The sequence below is a fragment of the Polyodon spathula genome, chromosome 8, assembly GCF_017654505.1.
Source record: "Polyodon spathula isolate WHYD16114869_AA chromosome 8, ASM1765450v1, whole genome shotgun sequence".
Taxonomy (NCBI): domain Eukaryota; kingdom Metazoa; phylum Chordata; class Actinopteri; order Acipenseriformes; family Polyodontidae; genus Polyodon; species Polyodon spathula.
The window spans coordinates 23713606-23730813 of record NC_054541.1 but is presented as its reverse complement, the minus strand read 5'-3'; the positions used below and the strand labels follow the sequence as shown (position 1 = coordinate 23730813).

The following is a 17208-nucleotide window of genomic DNA, read 5'->3' as shown; positions in this document are numbered from 1 at the left end:
TTGTGGTTGCTAAAGAAGATGCAGACGACTCAGGTTCCTGGGTGTAAAAAGAGACGTCAAATGGCTTGGAGGGTGCTCAGAGCCTCGGGTCCCTGGCTGTTTGGGGGGGGGGGGGGGGGGGGGAGCCATTGGGAGAAATTTATAAATTGGAGATTTGAAATAAAGTCTATATTGCTATAACAGCCAGGAAGTTACTTTAGGACTGGACAGAACATAAAGCACTTGTGTCTGAATAAGCAGGATTAAAAGCCCCTCAGACTGCAAAATTAAACAGACAAAGAGGTTGCAAAATACAGTGAGGTTGCAAAATCTTTATTGTGCAAGGTCAGGATGGTCATACTTAATACACCTCCCTCTTTCCTGTGCAATAAAATCAAACAAATGTTGAGACACTCATATTTGTATAATACACACAAACACACTACAGCTCAAGGCATTTCAAATAGCTGCCATTGTATTAAGAGCACCTACATCACTTGTGCTTGGCCTCTTAATTCATTGGATGGAAACATGAAGATACCAGTCAGAGAAATAAAGTATTATTTTGCACTTAACCTCCTTCTTCATAGACCTGGCTAAAACAAACAAAGTCAGAAAGAATTACTGGCATTGATCAGGATAAGAACTAAAAATGGAAGATCACCCCAGCTTCTCTGCAGCACATCAATCTACAAGTTGATTGCATTCTCAAAAGTAAGGAAATTGACTTGTGACCCTAGAGTAAAAAGCTGTAACAATTACCAATTTTCAGCATAGAGGCAATTCAGAACATCCTGTCAGAGGGCCAATTAAAAAAAAAAAAACAACAACTTTACAGCACTGAAGTGAATAAACAAGTTAGGAGTGCTTCATATAGTTTCAAATAGTCACAATTCAAAGTCTTGCTAAAGTGGTACATAAGCCTAATTTATGTGAGGTGCAATCAAATAAGTGAGCCCACCATGGTCAAGCTAGTACTTTTGGTCCCACTCAGTCACAGAACTTCAGCAAAGCCCTTGACATGGTATGTGCATTTCTTTTTGTTTAACCAAACATTTTAAAAAGGATCTAGCCAAAGGTGTGTATAGCCTTCCAGTAATTACTGTACCAAGCTTCCTAGAACCTTGGTGCCCACAGTCACATATCCAAATCTTCCCTTTGACAGAATAGGCAGGGCTGTTCTAGAAAGAAAAACAAACCTTTTTTTATATAAAATCTAACACACACTTAACTTTACAAATTCAATTAAAAACTTATTGATTTACAGCAGAAATAACTTTACAGTACCTGGAGACATGAAGTGAAGATGTAAACTTATAATATTGTACATATTTAATCCCTCCCCCAACCCCTGCCAGTGATTTGTTTCAATCCACTCAGTAGCTCCCACATAACAGGTCTTTGATATTATTTAACTGTAACCTGCCACCCCCCCCACCCCCACCCATTGTTCCAGCAGTTCCATTGGGAAAGGGCCAATTAATCCCTGGTCCTTTTAAAAAGGCACAGTATATGCAACAAGGTTTACAATGCCCAAACTTGACCGCATCTGCTCTTGATGGGAGTCAGTCTGGCAAGCATTAAAAATGAGGCAGCTTCACACTATTCCCTCACCTGAGGAAAAACTGAAGGTTCTGAAGTATGTACTTAAAATAAAATAGATACATATGTAACATCAACTTGGTGAAAGTCATTAGCTGGTTTTGCAACAGTCACTTAAATGCTAGAGTAAATTAGATCAGTAGTATCAACCAGCATGCTGAACTAGGATTACCAGCCTGCTTTAATAACTACTACAATTCGGCACTGTTCAGTACGGTAAAATGGTTGAAGTCAAGAGGCAGTCCTGGGTTTGATCCCATCCAAGATGTAAAACCAGGTATTAAATCACCAAATTGGGCAGCTCAGGTAGGATACAGGTTTCTTGAATATCAGTATGTAGTTATTTATTGGATTCAATTGCAATAGGACCTAGATACTAGACTCAAGTAAAACAAAAACTAGCCTAAAATAAAACATTACTGAAGCATCTTCATTTTAAAACACAACATGATCAAGTATAAGAGTAACAACCAGATGTTTTGTAGTTAAGAAAAATCCATTACATAAAAAAATGGGAGTACTATTGCATTTCCAGACCACATACCAAAATAGCACTTTGTAAAATGTCCCCATCTCTAAAATATGCATTAAAAAAAAAAAGTATGAATTACATTAAATACTTCGAGAGCTTTCATGTGATAAACTAACCTACTTAAAATGCAATTCACTATGTAATTCTCCGGTTTATAAAATACCTGATACCATTAAAAAAAAAAAAAAAACTACTTCAGTTTAGGAACTGAGGTTTGGTGTCTTGGTGACTGCACTAAAACTGCAGCGATCATGCAGTTCCCAGGTTTTGGCTGTTTAGTCAGCTCCTGTTGCCTCTCGTGGTTGTGTGCTACAGCTACCAATGTCTGGAATCTGATCTGCAAACGATTGCATCATCCACTGTCCTTCTGGAACCTGTCCAAAAGCAGGTGGTGTACTCCCCTCCTTACTGCCAGCTTCTAGAAGAGAGAAAAGAAAGCCGTAAAATGAGATACCAAACTACAAATCTGTGTGAAGAAGAAAGGGGAATGGGGTCTATGGCAACGGTTCTCAAATTGTGTGTATGTGGGGGGGTGGGGTTAAAAGGATAAGGGTTTTTTGTTTGTTTACTATTAAAATGCACATCTTAACCTATATTGTTTAACAGGCAAATTATTTTGTTTCTATTGGCAGTTTTGATTTTATCTCCATGTGGCAGTGCGATTGCCCTGCACAGTGGTAAATTAGTGTTGGTGTGGTTTATATGTGGGAATAGGTTTATTTTGTGTCGTTTTGGGACTTGATTAGTTTGACTGTATTACTGTTTATTAGTCTCGGTTGAGACTTGTTGCCTGCTATGTTTGGTTGAGGGGAAGGGCAGCAAGTGATTGGCTGTGCTGGTCTTCAATCAGCAGGTGGGCGGGTCTCAACAGTGTCCGTCAGTTTAAAAACATCCGCGGGAGATAGCTCGGGGCTGCTGCAAGGCCTGCTGTTTTCACGACACCTTTGATTTATAGTTTGGGGTATTGTGTTTTATTTTGCACTTTTTGTACAGTTTGCTGTATTAGTCCTCTATGCGTTACCATCGCTGGTAACGTCATATGACCGCCTTTATTTTACTTTCATTTTCTGTTTGTTTGTTAATAAAACCTGCGCGCCTGTACCAGCGTTTTTCAACATCAACACCACGTCTGTCTCTCTGTATGCTTGAACAGCGGCTACCCACACACGTGACCCGATGAAGACCCTGTCACGCTCCAATATTACTTCCAAACAGAGGGTTGTATACAGTGCTTGATTTTGTCAGCGTTTGTTAAGTCTAACCAGTTTGAAATTATGTAGAAGCAAGTTAAAGCGTTTTCACTTCAGCTTTGTTAAAGTTTCACATGGCAATACTGTCCTACAATTACTGCATGATACTGCGATCATTCCACTGCGCTAGGTTTTGAACCATAGCCAAGTTATAAAAGAGATAGCAAATGCTTATCATGAAAGTTTACCAGTACCTTCAAATTAAGGGCCATAAGAGAGACAAATACTGCAACTTCAAGTTGCTGCAGTGACTTAGGTGTTATAAAAAGTTACTGTAAATTATGTTTTAGCAGATCTATTTAAATAAACGTTTATCTAAATGGTTTTGGAATTAAATGCATACATGCAAAACTATGTGGCATTTCTTTGTGAACGTACAGAGTCAAAAACACCAATTCAAAACTCGTCAAAATCCCCCAATGTAGCTAATCCGCCGAATTTAATATCAGCCAAAATATCCCATTATACGGTATGTAAACTTAAATTTTCTGCTGACACCCCCACGCATGTCAAACTTTGTAGATGGCGCTGTGCATCCGACAAGTCATGCCTTTTAAGCTTGCATATTTTTGGATGAAGTCTGCTGCCATCTGGTAACGCATGTTGTTTATCAGCTTACTATGTAGTAAGTGTTGGTCACAATCGGTAAACTGTAATTTAGTGTTAAAAACCCCATGAACAGCAGTGAGAGAAGCCAGAGGCCAGGGCTGGAACAAAAATCGATAATCCCGATAATTTTATCACGTTTAAAAATTAAATCGATAATCTTCATTATCGTACGTGAAGCGGCTCTGCATCGAGCAGAGAGAGACATTGAACCATCTGTGCGAGGCGTAAAACATGATCTGTGTGAGCACTGCATACACTGGCAAGTATTGATTTTAAACATGCTTTGGCTTTTACCTTTACGTCATTGTCTCATTTTGACAAGTTCTACACTGGCAAGACATGACTGGTTGAATAAACACACACAATTTTTATAACGTTTGACAGAGGACTTTTTGTATGTGAATTGAATGCAATTGCAAAAAAAAATAAAATAAATTAACAGCCATATGGCAAAAGTTTTATGGCCTAAACAATTGTTGCTTCTTTATTTTAAGCTACAGTAACGAGCACTATACTGCAGCCTATGCACCGCACCCTCGTTTGTGTAGATCTGTTCCCATGGCTTTCTATTATTAAAAAAAAGGGGTAGTTGCATAAATGGAAGTTAACTTTTAAATGGAAGGATATGTTTTATTAAACTGTCTGCATACAAGCAGCAATATGCAAAAAACTATTTTTTCTGAAAGTAAATGCTCAAACTAACAAATGTTTAAATAAGAAACATGGATTTTCTCGGAAAACTACATAACCTATTAATACACTATATAATAAATCAATATACTCACGTTTGTTCTTGGCACCCACCAGAAATTAAACTCGTGTCATATACCGTCTACTTTGTTCTTCTAAATTCAGTGACTTAGACTGGCAGTTGTCATGCTGCTCAAGCATAAATTTGATAAATTACAATTTTAAATATTGCATTTATTAGGGCGATAATCATTGTAGATATACAGGTAAAAAATAAAAAAGGTGTGTGAAAACTACTGTCTTATGGAATAGTTTGCAAACAATTGTGATGTTGTGGCATTTATAAATAAAGTATTCAGATTACCTTTAACACACTTACCTGGCTCAGTGGCAGAGAAATTACAGGGTCCATTGCCCTCTGGTCCAGACTCGCTGCAAGCACCACCGAAAGCAGCTTCGTAGCCTGGGTCATACTTCTCCTCCTTAATGGCCATCCTCTTTGCATCCTCTGAAAACAAGAACCAAAATAAGGAGATGCTTCAGGTGGTGGTACCTTAACCCTTTGCGGTCCAATATCGGACCAGGTCCGACATTACGATTTCCCCTTTCCAGTCCGATGTCGGACTCTGACCATTTTCTCTGGAAAAAGCTGAGAACCATTCAATGGCTGAGTGAAACTGAATAAAAAGGGTGTGTCAGCAATAGCCCTAGCTGCTGCACCACAGAGATAAGCGGACATAAAGGAGGTAGCTGCTTCCACATCCAGTGCTCAAAGAATATCATGGACATTTGCAGAACTTTGAGATGTTTTAGTAATAAAATAATGATTGGGATTGCATTATTGAGGAGTTTTGTGATAAAATGAGTGATGAGGAGATGATTAATCAGTATGCACATCTACAAAGAGGTATGTGATACAGCGAACAAGGGGCGGGGCTTGGCTGGAAATGCAGTACTGATGTCGCTTAGAATTGCAATGCCCTTTAAACCGCTTAAACAGTGCATGTAAAATAAATTGGACCTGATGTGCCTGACAGGCGCGGAATAAATTGACTGCAATGGGTTAATACTGGAAGTTAGTGTTACAATGCAAGCCACAGAAACCGATTAAAACTAAAGACATTTAGTTTAGTTAGCATTGTAGATTTGGCCAAAACTGGAAAGTAGAATGATCAGTGTTTAGAATGAATGCCTGGGGTTTGGTACCAGCACAGTTTTGACATTCAAAACTTCTTACCCTTTGCCAACTTCAGATCAAAACTGTAATCCAGCTCTTGCACATCCTTGGTGACTGATGGCTGACCCTTCAGTTGGTCACGCAGTTCTTTCAGCTTGATGTAGTAGTGAACTTTATCTTGGGCTCGAGGGAACTGGGCACAGCGTGCACTTGATGAGGGCATCACATAGCATGCCTTTAGAGGGGGAAAGAGGAACAGGTTTTAGTGGGAGTTTAGCTATGTGTTTGGACAGAAAGGCATGGCATGCAGATCTTTCAAAAGGTTGTCTGAAGGACACACTTACTGTTTCTGTTTCTGGGATCCTGTGAGGCTGCAAACCAAATTCAAATTTCTTAATCTTGACTCCAAAGATTTCTTTGCTAAAAATTTCATAAATGCCTGGCAAGAACAAGAGAAGGATTAGCAAATCAATGAAGTTGAAGATCATACCCCAAACTGAAGATATACATTTTTACAGTAGTAAAAATAACGCCATCTTGCTTTAGTTTTTACAATCCATGCAGGGATTTTAATTTGGTATTGGACATGCTTAACATATAAAAGCAACAGTGAACAAAGGAAATTAGCAGGATTCCCATTACCTTCAATGACAGGTTTAATATACAACATTGTGTTTCGATATAACAATTACTCACATTTTCCATTAAAAGCAGCTACAACTGGTTTATACTTCTTTAGCTTCTCTACTAGAATTCTGCCTCCTTCTCGAAACTCTTTGCTGTCATAAAAACAAATCAATTAGTAAACAAACAAATCAAGTAAATCTCAAGTCAAGAGACGTATTAAACACTGGTCATGGGATTAAACTTACAAGGAAAAAAACCAAGTGAAGCCATGAGCTCTGTGTACACACACAATGTATGACGAACAAACTGTTTTTGTCCAACACACCTAGTGGCTAACCTCCATTCAGCATTTTACCTTCACTAGAGCAGAGTGGTTCACATGTGGCTATTTCAAGCTATTCCAGTCTAGACCATTAATCGTTTAAATCAAACCTAGGTGTTCAATTGCTTAACCTGGCTGGATTAAGATGAAAGATGAACAGTGACAAGTCAGCACCACAATTTTTGATCTTGTGTTTACCCACCCCCACATTTTAAATCGTACCTGGAAAGGTCTTTGCTTCCTGGAGTTGTCCTCTCCACCATGTTTGTAAACCCAATACCACACTTTTCTGGCAATAGCTGGTCATCCATATGATTTAACTGAGTATCGCTGAGGCCGGACAAAAAGAGGCACTTCCCTACAGAGAGAGACGAGGGGATTTTTGCATTAACGCATTATAGCAAAGAGTAGGACTTCCTGGAAGAACTTGATAACACACGATTTCACTTGCTTTAGATAACATACCCTTGCTTTAGATTAGCAACCAAATACAATTGTTTATTTATTTTGTGTGGGCAATATGAAAATTTTGCGCATATATATATAGCGCATGTGTTTTGATATTGATATCGAATTCTTCCCAAACAACTGCTATAATTAACATTTATTAACATAACGTTAACAGATATTTACATAGAAAAGCAACAACTTACTTTAGCTTTGAATATTTGCTTAATATCCATGGCGTAAAACCCTAGAGATGGCCAATAGTACCAAACCTAATGCAGAATGCAAATCACGGCTAGTACCTAAATGCCAATCAATTTAATAAAATGCTAAAATACTTTAGGTGTGATGGTGTTTCTTTGCCTACCAGGCAGACTGATTAGTATGTACAGGGTTTTTTGTATCTCAATATAAAATAAACTTAATGCATTAGTATTTTAGCAATTAAAAGGTTGTATGCATGCTTTCTCTACGTTATTTAAAGCAAGTGTATGTAACTGCTAAAAATTAATTCATTCTTCCATTTTAAAATAAATCCATTACAGCATGTTGATATTAAATTCATCAGTAGTTAGATACATCATGTTTTTCACCAAAAGCTCTCAAGTTTCAATCAAAAAAGTTATCGCTGAAACAAACTGTAAAATTCCACACCATCACAATATGGAAGTTATCGATACTAAATAGCAGCAATATTTTAACAGCATATCGATATTGGTGTCCATCAATAATTTGTTTATATTTTACTAGTAAAGTGCAATGGAATGAACAGTGCGTTTCTTCATGCCGTTGTCGTTCAAACTTACAGAAGTGGTTCCCTGGCCCAGGATAATGATGCCCTTTGTGAGCTGCCATCAGTCCTGGATTAATACCAACCTGTAAGATATGGTTGGTTAAACTAAATGTCATTTGGCTGTAGATGTAGAAAGTGTTTATCCCCACTGAAACCTCAAGCAAGCCTTTTTAAACTATATTGTTCTACCGTTTACCTTAAAAAGGTAGTAAAGCTGGTCAGCTATTATATTGGATAACAGTATTTTTTCAGCAAAACATTTGGAAAAAAAGACTGGTTGTTAAAATATAATTGTAGAAAGTGGTTACAGATTCCTCTGTGTCCTGACAATCTTATTAGTGCTCTCTATTGGTTATCAGACAATTCTACTGTGCAAGTAGCTTTCAAGTATAGCCATGTTCTTTTAAATACATAGAAACAAACCAATCATGTTTTTGGAACTGTGTTAATGATTAGTTTAACCCTTTTGCTCTGGTGAACATTCTGACCAACAGAACATGGCTTTCAACACGGAGAAACCACTATGAATGAACAGTAAGGAATTATGATGGGACTGCAACTGCAGATTTATGAACTGTGGAGGGCACTCATGGCCAGCCTCTCCAACCCGACCACGCAGAACTAAATACGAACCACTCAGCACTCAGGTAATGAGAAACCTCCTACTCACATTTATTTTTTAGGGGGAAACCTCAGGGATTCCATGGCTGAGGGCAGCCCTTCCTCCAGGCTCTAAGCAGTCAACTCCTGTTTCGGCTTCCCAGTGCTTGACTGAGCAGTCGAAACAAAAAGAAGCGACAAGAAAGAATAACACGCAGAGCTTTTATGCGCTTGTTGATCACGTAGGTTAAGGGCAGATTCTCCTTCCAGAAAAGCAACCAAGTTTACAATTCTATTTGTGTATCAGCACAAATATCCACTGAAAGCATACAGTATGATACATTTTAAAACAGCTGAGAACCTGGAGAGAATAATGTTTTCACTATGATGAAACAGTAACGTGCAAGCAGTAGCTAAGGAAGTGTATTTTCTAAGTACAAATTTACATAAATAAGTAGATTGGACGTATGACAGTATTACGTTAGATAAGAGAATGCTGTAATATACATTAACAATAAATACTCTAGTAGTTCTAGTCTTATTTTTCTTTAAAACTATGATAACGTTTAGTCTTTGTAAACGTTGATACCGCTAGGTCTACCGACCAAATAATAAGCAATACTAATAACTGTATTAGAATATATTACTAAAACATTTTAATTTCGATTAAAGATTGACATTGACATGCAAAGGCCTTTAATATACAGTAAATAAATCTTTGCGATCACACATCAACTACAGCCTACATCTGACTAACAACATTTTTAAACACACTGGCAGAAAAAGTTGACAAACGTTTAACACTTTAGTCCGAGCATAAGACATAACAGAAAACTTTGCATCACACATTTAGACAGAAAATAAATAAAACCAAGAAAGGGGTGTGTGAACACATTACCATACGATATGGCAAATAACATGATCAGACAGAAAATGCTGGGTGCAGTTAACTTCCCCTTTAATCAAATAGCTGCTGCACCTTCCTTTTACCTTACTGCGCTTGCGTGATCTACTTTTTCCCTACGACACTGTCTAGTTTTCATTTTACACCAGATGGTTTGACTTGTGTGTAATGTGAAGTTTGCCATCGGAGAGATCTGTCAACTCAACATATTCCGTTAAAGAAAAAAATAGAGTCAGTAAGCATTCTTGGTTGTGTAAAGCAGTTATAACTAGAACGTTTAACAATGATCAACCATCATTAATACATTTAATACTTCTTATATTGGCGTTTACTCTGGTTAAGTGATTCCAACAGGAGTGGTAAACTGTCTAAACATTTCTGGTGAATTTAGAATGTCTAAAACAGCAACATCTAGCGACTTCCTGCTTTGTGGAGCTGTCAACTCTGGGTCCATTGCGACGTGAACAGCGAGTAGCGCAAAAACAAATGTTGGTCTATATTTTGTGCTATGCATTTAAATAAAGTTTTATTTATTTATTTATTCGCTTGCGTCATTTGTGTCCGGTGTGCATAGCCCTTTAATGTGCAAGCCTACGCCCATGAATGAGTTTGACTTGGCACTGTATGCTGCAGAGCTGTGCATACACTCCAACTTTTAAGAACGTGCCTGTTAACATTTGTCTAACCAAATCTAGGAAAATAAATCTGCGATTTAAGTTAAAACCGGGAAAAAATATCAGTTAAGTGTGTGTGTTTTTTTTTTTCCCCACACTTGGTAGCCTCTGTTCACCGCAATATCACTGACACACTCTGCACTTCAAACATAATTTCTCCAGTTCTACAAGCCCTAAAGTGATAGTCAACAGCTCATTTGAAGCGCAAGAACTTGGACTAATTTGATTATTTATGGTATATACTGTAATCAAAACCTAAGATCCTGAAATGCTGCACCTCATAATAAAATGCATCTCTGTTGGTCTGGGGCTTTAGTTAAATGCATTTTGATTGGACAGTCATCCCTGAAGTTTATCCTGTGAATATTTAACTATTGTTAATATTTCGTCAATTTATTTTTGGGTTTATAAACATTGTGGATGATTTAGTATGATTTTAGCAAGTTTGTACTTGTGATCACTGAATCTCCAGACAAAAATATAACTCACTCATCAAGCTTTGTTGATCTAACTTTACTTTCGTTTTGAAAACATATAAAACCATACCTGGTTGGTTGTTGGAGCCTTGAGATGTCAGTCATTTAGCAAGCAACCAATGGTTGTTTAAAACTTAAAATGGGAATCTAATGTCAACATTATATCATCGTTCATATGTGAACAATTTCTAGCGGTGCCGTAGTGGAAGGGTTAATGTGTCACCAAGCAAGCAGTATAGGCCATACATTAAAAGAATGTGATACAATGCCTCCTGCACTCACAATGGTATTATATTTACATGCACCTCAATGTCAGTTACTTACAATCACAATGTCCAGATTGAAGGTAAGAATATCAGGCAGAGTTTTTGTCATGAGTTCAGCCTCGGAGACACCGTTGAAGCGATTCATTTTCCTCTTCACTTTCTTGAAGGCATCTGAAATCTTCTCCTGCTTCCCTCCGGCAGCTCCATCAGCTGCCTTTGCTTTTTTGGGACCAGGTTTCTTTGGCTCTTTTGTAGGAGGTCTGCCTCGCTTTCCCTTTGTAGGAACTTAATGTGGACAAGACAGCAGTTTAAGTCTTCTTTATCCATCACAACCTATATCAAATCTCCCAGACTATTTCTTACATGTGCATACCCCTGAATGGCTTTTGTAGTAACAAGACGCCAATTCTTTAACCCTATTGCAGTGTTCCTTCATATATATATATATTTATTTCTTACATCATATTCTTAAACTTTGATAAGAAGGCTATGCACCTTTTAAAGTCAATTATCGTAATCCAGATGGAAGTGCGCATTTATTTGTATCCAAATATAATTTTTACATAATATCCTGAAAGGCAAGTTAATGTATTTCGAGGAAGAAATCAGCCCATTTACAAGAGCAGCACAGAGGCAGGTACCTGGTTCTGGAACAGGTGCAGGCTCCTGATGGACAGAAAGCTCTGTCATCTCCGTGTCTTCTCTTGACCCGTCCATATACGGAGAAACAGTTGACATCTGGTGATATTGTGTAGCTTGGAGGGCTTGGAACTGCTGAGTTGATTGAAACCTATAAACATTTAACAAAACAAATAAGCACAGAAATCCTAGGACCAACATAAAATAAAAAGGCTACCCTGCATGTGAATTGGCCTTCCTTATAAATTAAAGTATAAGACCTGTAGCAAGTTATAACGAACTGTACCTCTCTACCCACACAGTTACAGGCCTTTAGCAAGGAGCCATCATAAAGACAATGGGAAAGAAATTTACCATGAAGCAGCATGCATGGAGTATTTCAGTGCGTGATTGGTTGCAAATTCTGCCTTTCAAAATGTTAATAAAAACATATGGTTCAAGGCAAACAATACAATGGCTCGAACCAATAAGTCAGCATGACAACACTGATGTGCACGTGTACCCTAAACTCAGACAAAGGGTACATGGTTGAGTGAGACTTCCAACTGAATAATTCAAAGTATACTCATTTATGTTCAAGTTGTGATTTTAGAAGAATCAAGGAAATAACAGTTCCCAACTATTCACCCATGGACCTCTGGCTTGTACCATTCACACATGCTATTACCAAATGAGTGGTACTGATAGAAACATATCAAGGCATATTTTATTATACATCTAAAAACAGTAAATTCATCTTAGCAGGACACAATGGAGTCAGTTACAAATAAATAAACATGACAGTGCTTTTGTAATAGGATTACTTTGGCAAAGGCTGAGAATGCATATTAAAATAACTGTTTCTGCAACGCAGTCTTGCACACTGCCAAATACTGCACTGTAGTGACTTGTTTTGAAATCATTTATACATTTCCTTTGATCTGTATACGTGCAGGACACTTCATTTATAAATGCCCTGACATTAAAAACTACAATGCAGATCCGATGGACCCCTGGAACCAATTAAATGGGATATCAGGTTCTACTGTAGTTTTCAAACTTTAACATTTCTTAACAAATGTTGATCAATGACGTGAACTCCAGTTCTCTTATTTTAAAATGGGGTTTATCTACCATTGTTTGGTCCTTGATTGATAAACACTGAATGAGGAACGCACTACTTGTCAAAGTAGCAATGACGCTCAAGTGGAAAAACCAACCGTTTACTCACACCAGCAGGACATGATTTGAAACCTGAATTAGATGAAAACTTAATTCCATCCATTCAAAAATAATGAATTTTGTTTAAGAGATCACAGCCCAAAACACTTAATTTACACAATCAATATAAATAGGCTAACTTGTGTGCAGATAGCAACCATTTTTGTAGAACTGTACTTTGTCAATCTGTTGTTGTATAAAAATCAGCCCAATAGCTAAATTAGCCTGGATATTGAATTGAATAGGAGATAGATAGAGATAATATCAGCAAGCCAACTATGGAAGAACAAATCTTAAAATGGTTTAACAGCCCAAATAGGCCCATTGCGTTTTTGTATACATTTGTTTCACACTTGTCCATTCTCTGCTTTTCACTTGTACTGCGCTAACCAAAATGAGAACTACGGTGTACTGCATTAAATTGCAGGGGTGCAATTCTGCTGGTACTCAGTACCGGGACTTATTCTGATGCTGGGACTGGGTACCGGGACTTAATCTGCTTTTCACCCAACTCGGATGCATTCCATCGTCTCACGCAGTACAGTAGCGCAACGTTTCTCAAATGCGCTTTCACTCAGCAGTTAAAATAAAAGTAGCACTATTTCCTCACACGGCTTCTGCTAGCTGCCATTGACCACCATTAATGTCAGTAAAATCACCGCATGTTGATTGGCCGAGCTTTCACTCCGATAAGATTTCATTTTGGCATGCGTCACAAATCTCTGCCCATTTCGCTTTGTGTCAGTGCTCCTTTGTTAAATCAATGAGAGATAACCTTAGCAGTGCAATGTGAAAACAGCAGTGTGGAGTATTAATTATGATGGAATAATTAAATTTAGTGCGCCAGAGAAACATCTGAAAATTCAAACTACTGAATATTGAAGTCAAAAATCCACTCGGCTGATTAATTGTATTGTATCACCATAAATTAGTTGATAAATATTACAATTATCATTATGAGGACTGTAATAAACCAAAACGGTGAGGTTTTTTTTGTTTTTTTGGACAATGCCCCCTTTTCTAAAACATTTTAGAGTTTAAGTTAAATGTGAGTTTTCACTTGTGTGTACAGCTAAATAAAAATGCAGAAGTAAACCACAATAATGATATTACTTTATGAAAATGTGTCTTTGCCACAGTACCTGGGATAAAAAAAGTCCACTTTTATACTGTTTCTGTCTCTAATTTTTTCTGGAATAGATCGTTGTAAGTAATCTACACATACACACAGAAGCAGATATAACAACATTATTGTAATAAGTAGTAAGTACATAAATAAAAAAAGACTATGTTCTAACCCAAGGTTATTATCGTAGCATGGCCAGGTCCTGTTGTAGGTAGACCCTTTCCAGCAGGGTCTGGAAAGTATGGGGGTGACTTCAGAGTATACTATGGGGATTAAAAACGGCCAAGTACTGTACATCATGAGCAGTCCTAGTGCCTGTTACATAAGAGGTATTTCAACACCTATTGTGCATTGTCTGACAGACTCTGAGCAGTTTGGGTTTTTTTTAATACCATTTTGAAAATCATTTTTTAGGATATCTTGAAACAAAATCCTCTCTACAGCAGCTAGTGCATTGTGTAATATGTGTTAATGCTTGTCATTTAAGGTTTAATTAAGGTGTTATATTACAATACATGACTAGGTAATACATGCAGAGGACAAAGTTTTCAGCTTCCTTGTTTATGGTGAATTGGTTATAATTTATTTTAAGGCTTATTTTGTATTTAGAAATGAATCGTGTACCAATATGTATACATTTTAATAGTATTTATTCATTGGCACTCAAATGGTCTCAATTTTAAATGTTTATACTCGGCTGATTAATTGTATAGTAATACCACGTTATGTATGAAATACTTAAAACAACAGATTTCAAACCGACTTGCTTCAGTAAATGTAGTCTTGATATTACCAATAATGTTTCAATTGGATTTAAAAAGTAGTTTTTAGCGCCTTCGCCGAAAACACAGAAAAAAAATCAGCCTATAAACAATACGAAAAATGTTTCAAATCGACAGATCTTACTAGAAGTTTACTTAAATTAAAACGACTCCAGTTAATCAAGAACGGCAGTTTTATTCCATGGCTTTACAGACTCTAAAACAGCTACACACACACACACAAAAAAAAAAGATTAAAAATAAAAACATAAAAATAAATAAATAATAAACACCGGTTAAATTTAGATTTAACTCACCAATGCTGAAGGTAATCCGTGGGGACCGTCAAAGATGTGTACTGCTTTTCTTCCATCGTTAGTGTGGATTTACTTTGAACAGATTAAATAATTATAATAGTTAAAATCTCTCCTGTGTTGTCCAAATGCCTTTGTGTTGTTGTAATTGAAATATTTTTTCTCCTCGGATTAATTCAGCTTTACCACAGAAAACCCCAAAACTTATCTGAAACGCTTTAAACTTCCCAACACTTTTAAATCACCCAGGTAATACTGACTGTACTTACTAGACAAGAGAAAATCTGGCTCCAATCGGCCTAGCCAAAAAAAGCAGGTGTCGATAAATACTACCTAAAATAAGACTTGACTACAAATGTAATCACTGTAAAGAACTGACGATGAACATACCTATCACAAACGCCTTCTGAAAACAGCTTTAATATTTAAAACTGGGCATTGCTTGCAATAAAAAACCAAACAAATAAACGATCTTCCGATTCCAGGGTTGGGATACAACAAAGAGGATCTTTAAACCAGGAGAGCCAGTCAACGCTGACACACGGGGGCACAACCAAATCTGAAATAGGGTAGAACGGTTCTCGAGCACACTGTTATCTGCCATAATCTAACTAATAACTAATGTAAGGACAATTAATATATTATGTACAATACCATATCGCCATACATCAAAAATAAGTTAAAGTTTACATGCGAAATATATCTAAAAATATACTGACGTTATTGTACTCCCCTAGTTTAGCGTTATTTCCTTTCTTTACATATTTGAACTCCGGAGCCCACATTTGATTGGCTGAGGATGAGCCACATGACAAGGAACTGCACTATACAAATGTCGTTGTCGGCTAAAGCCCCGTGATGAGATGCTAATGTTTTTATTGTCTAACGTCTTTGAAGTGTCAATTATCAAAGCTCACTGCACATTGTATTGTTTTTAGCCTAACAGTAAACAAACATAATTTCATTTCATTAATTCATTTTTTTTTTTTTTTTTTTTAAATAAACGCCTAAGTAGCATCCATACATTTATTTCTTAAAATAAGTGCACAGGAACAAGGCCAAGCAGCTTGCTTACGAATTTGTAGCTGTAAGGAATGTGTAATTTGTAATACAATACTAACGCTCTTAAATTCAGATGTTAATAAGACAATAACTAAAGAAACGTAAAAAAACAACAACAATGTAGATATACACGTGAGTTTGCATTCAAGTTTAACTGGCAAATATATTATCTGCGTTGTTTATATAATGTAGACATTTAATTCGTGTTGCCTCTGTACTGAACAAAAATGTTGGCGTTAAATTTTAAATATATATATATATATATATATATATATATATATATATATATATATATATATATATATATATATATATATATATATATATATATATATTATATATCGGACGTATTACCTTTTCACAAAGATACACTAACAAGATACTCGACTGCTGATTTTCAATGGAGACTTCCGTCTCACTGCGCGCATAGCATTGTGGTATATACAGAGAGCGCGGCAGAATTTTTTCTATGGAGAGTCAATAGAGGCATAAGAAGTTTTGCTGGTTTGTGCTGGTTTTCGCCATGTTAAAAAAAAATGCATCAAACTTTTTTTAGTAGATTTCACATTTACCCATTTTTCATACGTAATTATTATGAAAAATGCAATTTTGTAAGCACTGCCCCGTTCTGCGACCCATGCGCAGAAACATCGCTCTAAAGAAGCGACGATTGCATGGAAGTCCAGATGTGTATAGGAAAGACAGGCAGGTGACTTATGCATTTATTATTCTTAACAATGAAATTAGGTTAAAACCGTGTTTACCGAACAAGCACCCGATCGGATTGAGATCAGTCGATTGTATAGGACGTTATCACGCAAAAATTATCCCATAGGAATGGGCCCAGTAGATACCTACTAGCCTCCCAACAGGTAGAGTAGGTCTTGAGACGCTGACTTTGGTACCCCATGGAATTCGGTATCCCTTCACGCCTGCGCAAATGCCTTTTTTTTATCTCTTTTTCAAGACGGCTTAATTGGAATGTCAAATATAGTATACGCGCCACACTGTTAGATACTGTGATGTTCTCAGACTTATTGTTTTACTTAGTTTGAGGTGACAAAAGCGTCACATTATATTTATTTTTTAGCAATTCTATATATTGTTTTTGACGTGAAATTCTGCTTCTGAAATGTAAACTAATTAATGAGGTGTCAC

General features: G+C 36.9%; 1 protein-coding gene across 2 annotated transcripts; it reads right to left on the bottom strand.

Annotated features, from left to right (window-relative positions):
* Window positions 1–296: 296 nt before the first annotated feature.
* LOC121319620 (G/T mismatch-specific thymine DNA glycosylase-like) lies at window positions 297–15660 on the bottom strand. 2 transcript variants are annotated; one of them, XM_041257221.1, is made up of 12 exons: window positions 15379–15660; window positions 15258–15287; window positions 14992–15063; window positions 11590–11738; window positions 11007–11233; window positions 8042–8111; window positions 7011–7146; window positions 6536–6618; window positions 6184–6278; window positions 5900–6074; window positions 5042–5170; window positions 297–2531 (listed from the first exon to the last, which is right to left on the bottom strand). In XM_041257221.1, the coding sequence occupies exons 3-12, from the start codon at window positions 15045–15047 to the stop codon at window positions 2389–2391; spliced, it is 1263 nt and encodes a 420-aa protein (XP_041113155.1). In that variant the 5' UTR covers window positions 15048–15063; window positions 15258–15287; window positions 15379–15660; the 3' UTR covers window positions 297–2388. The 2 variants fall into 2 exon arrangements, with proteins under 2 accessions (XP_041113155.1, XP_041113154.1); XM_041257220.1 differs by lacking the exon at window positions 15258–15287 and having other exon boundaries at window positions 15379–15659.
* Between the last annotated feature and the right edge of the window lie 1548 nt (window positions 15661–17208).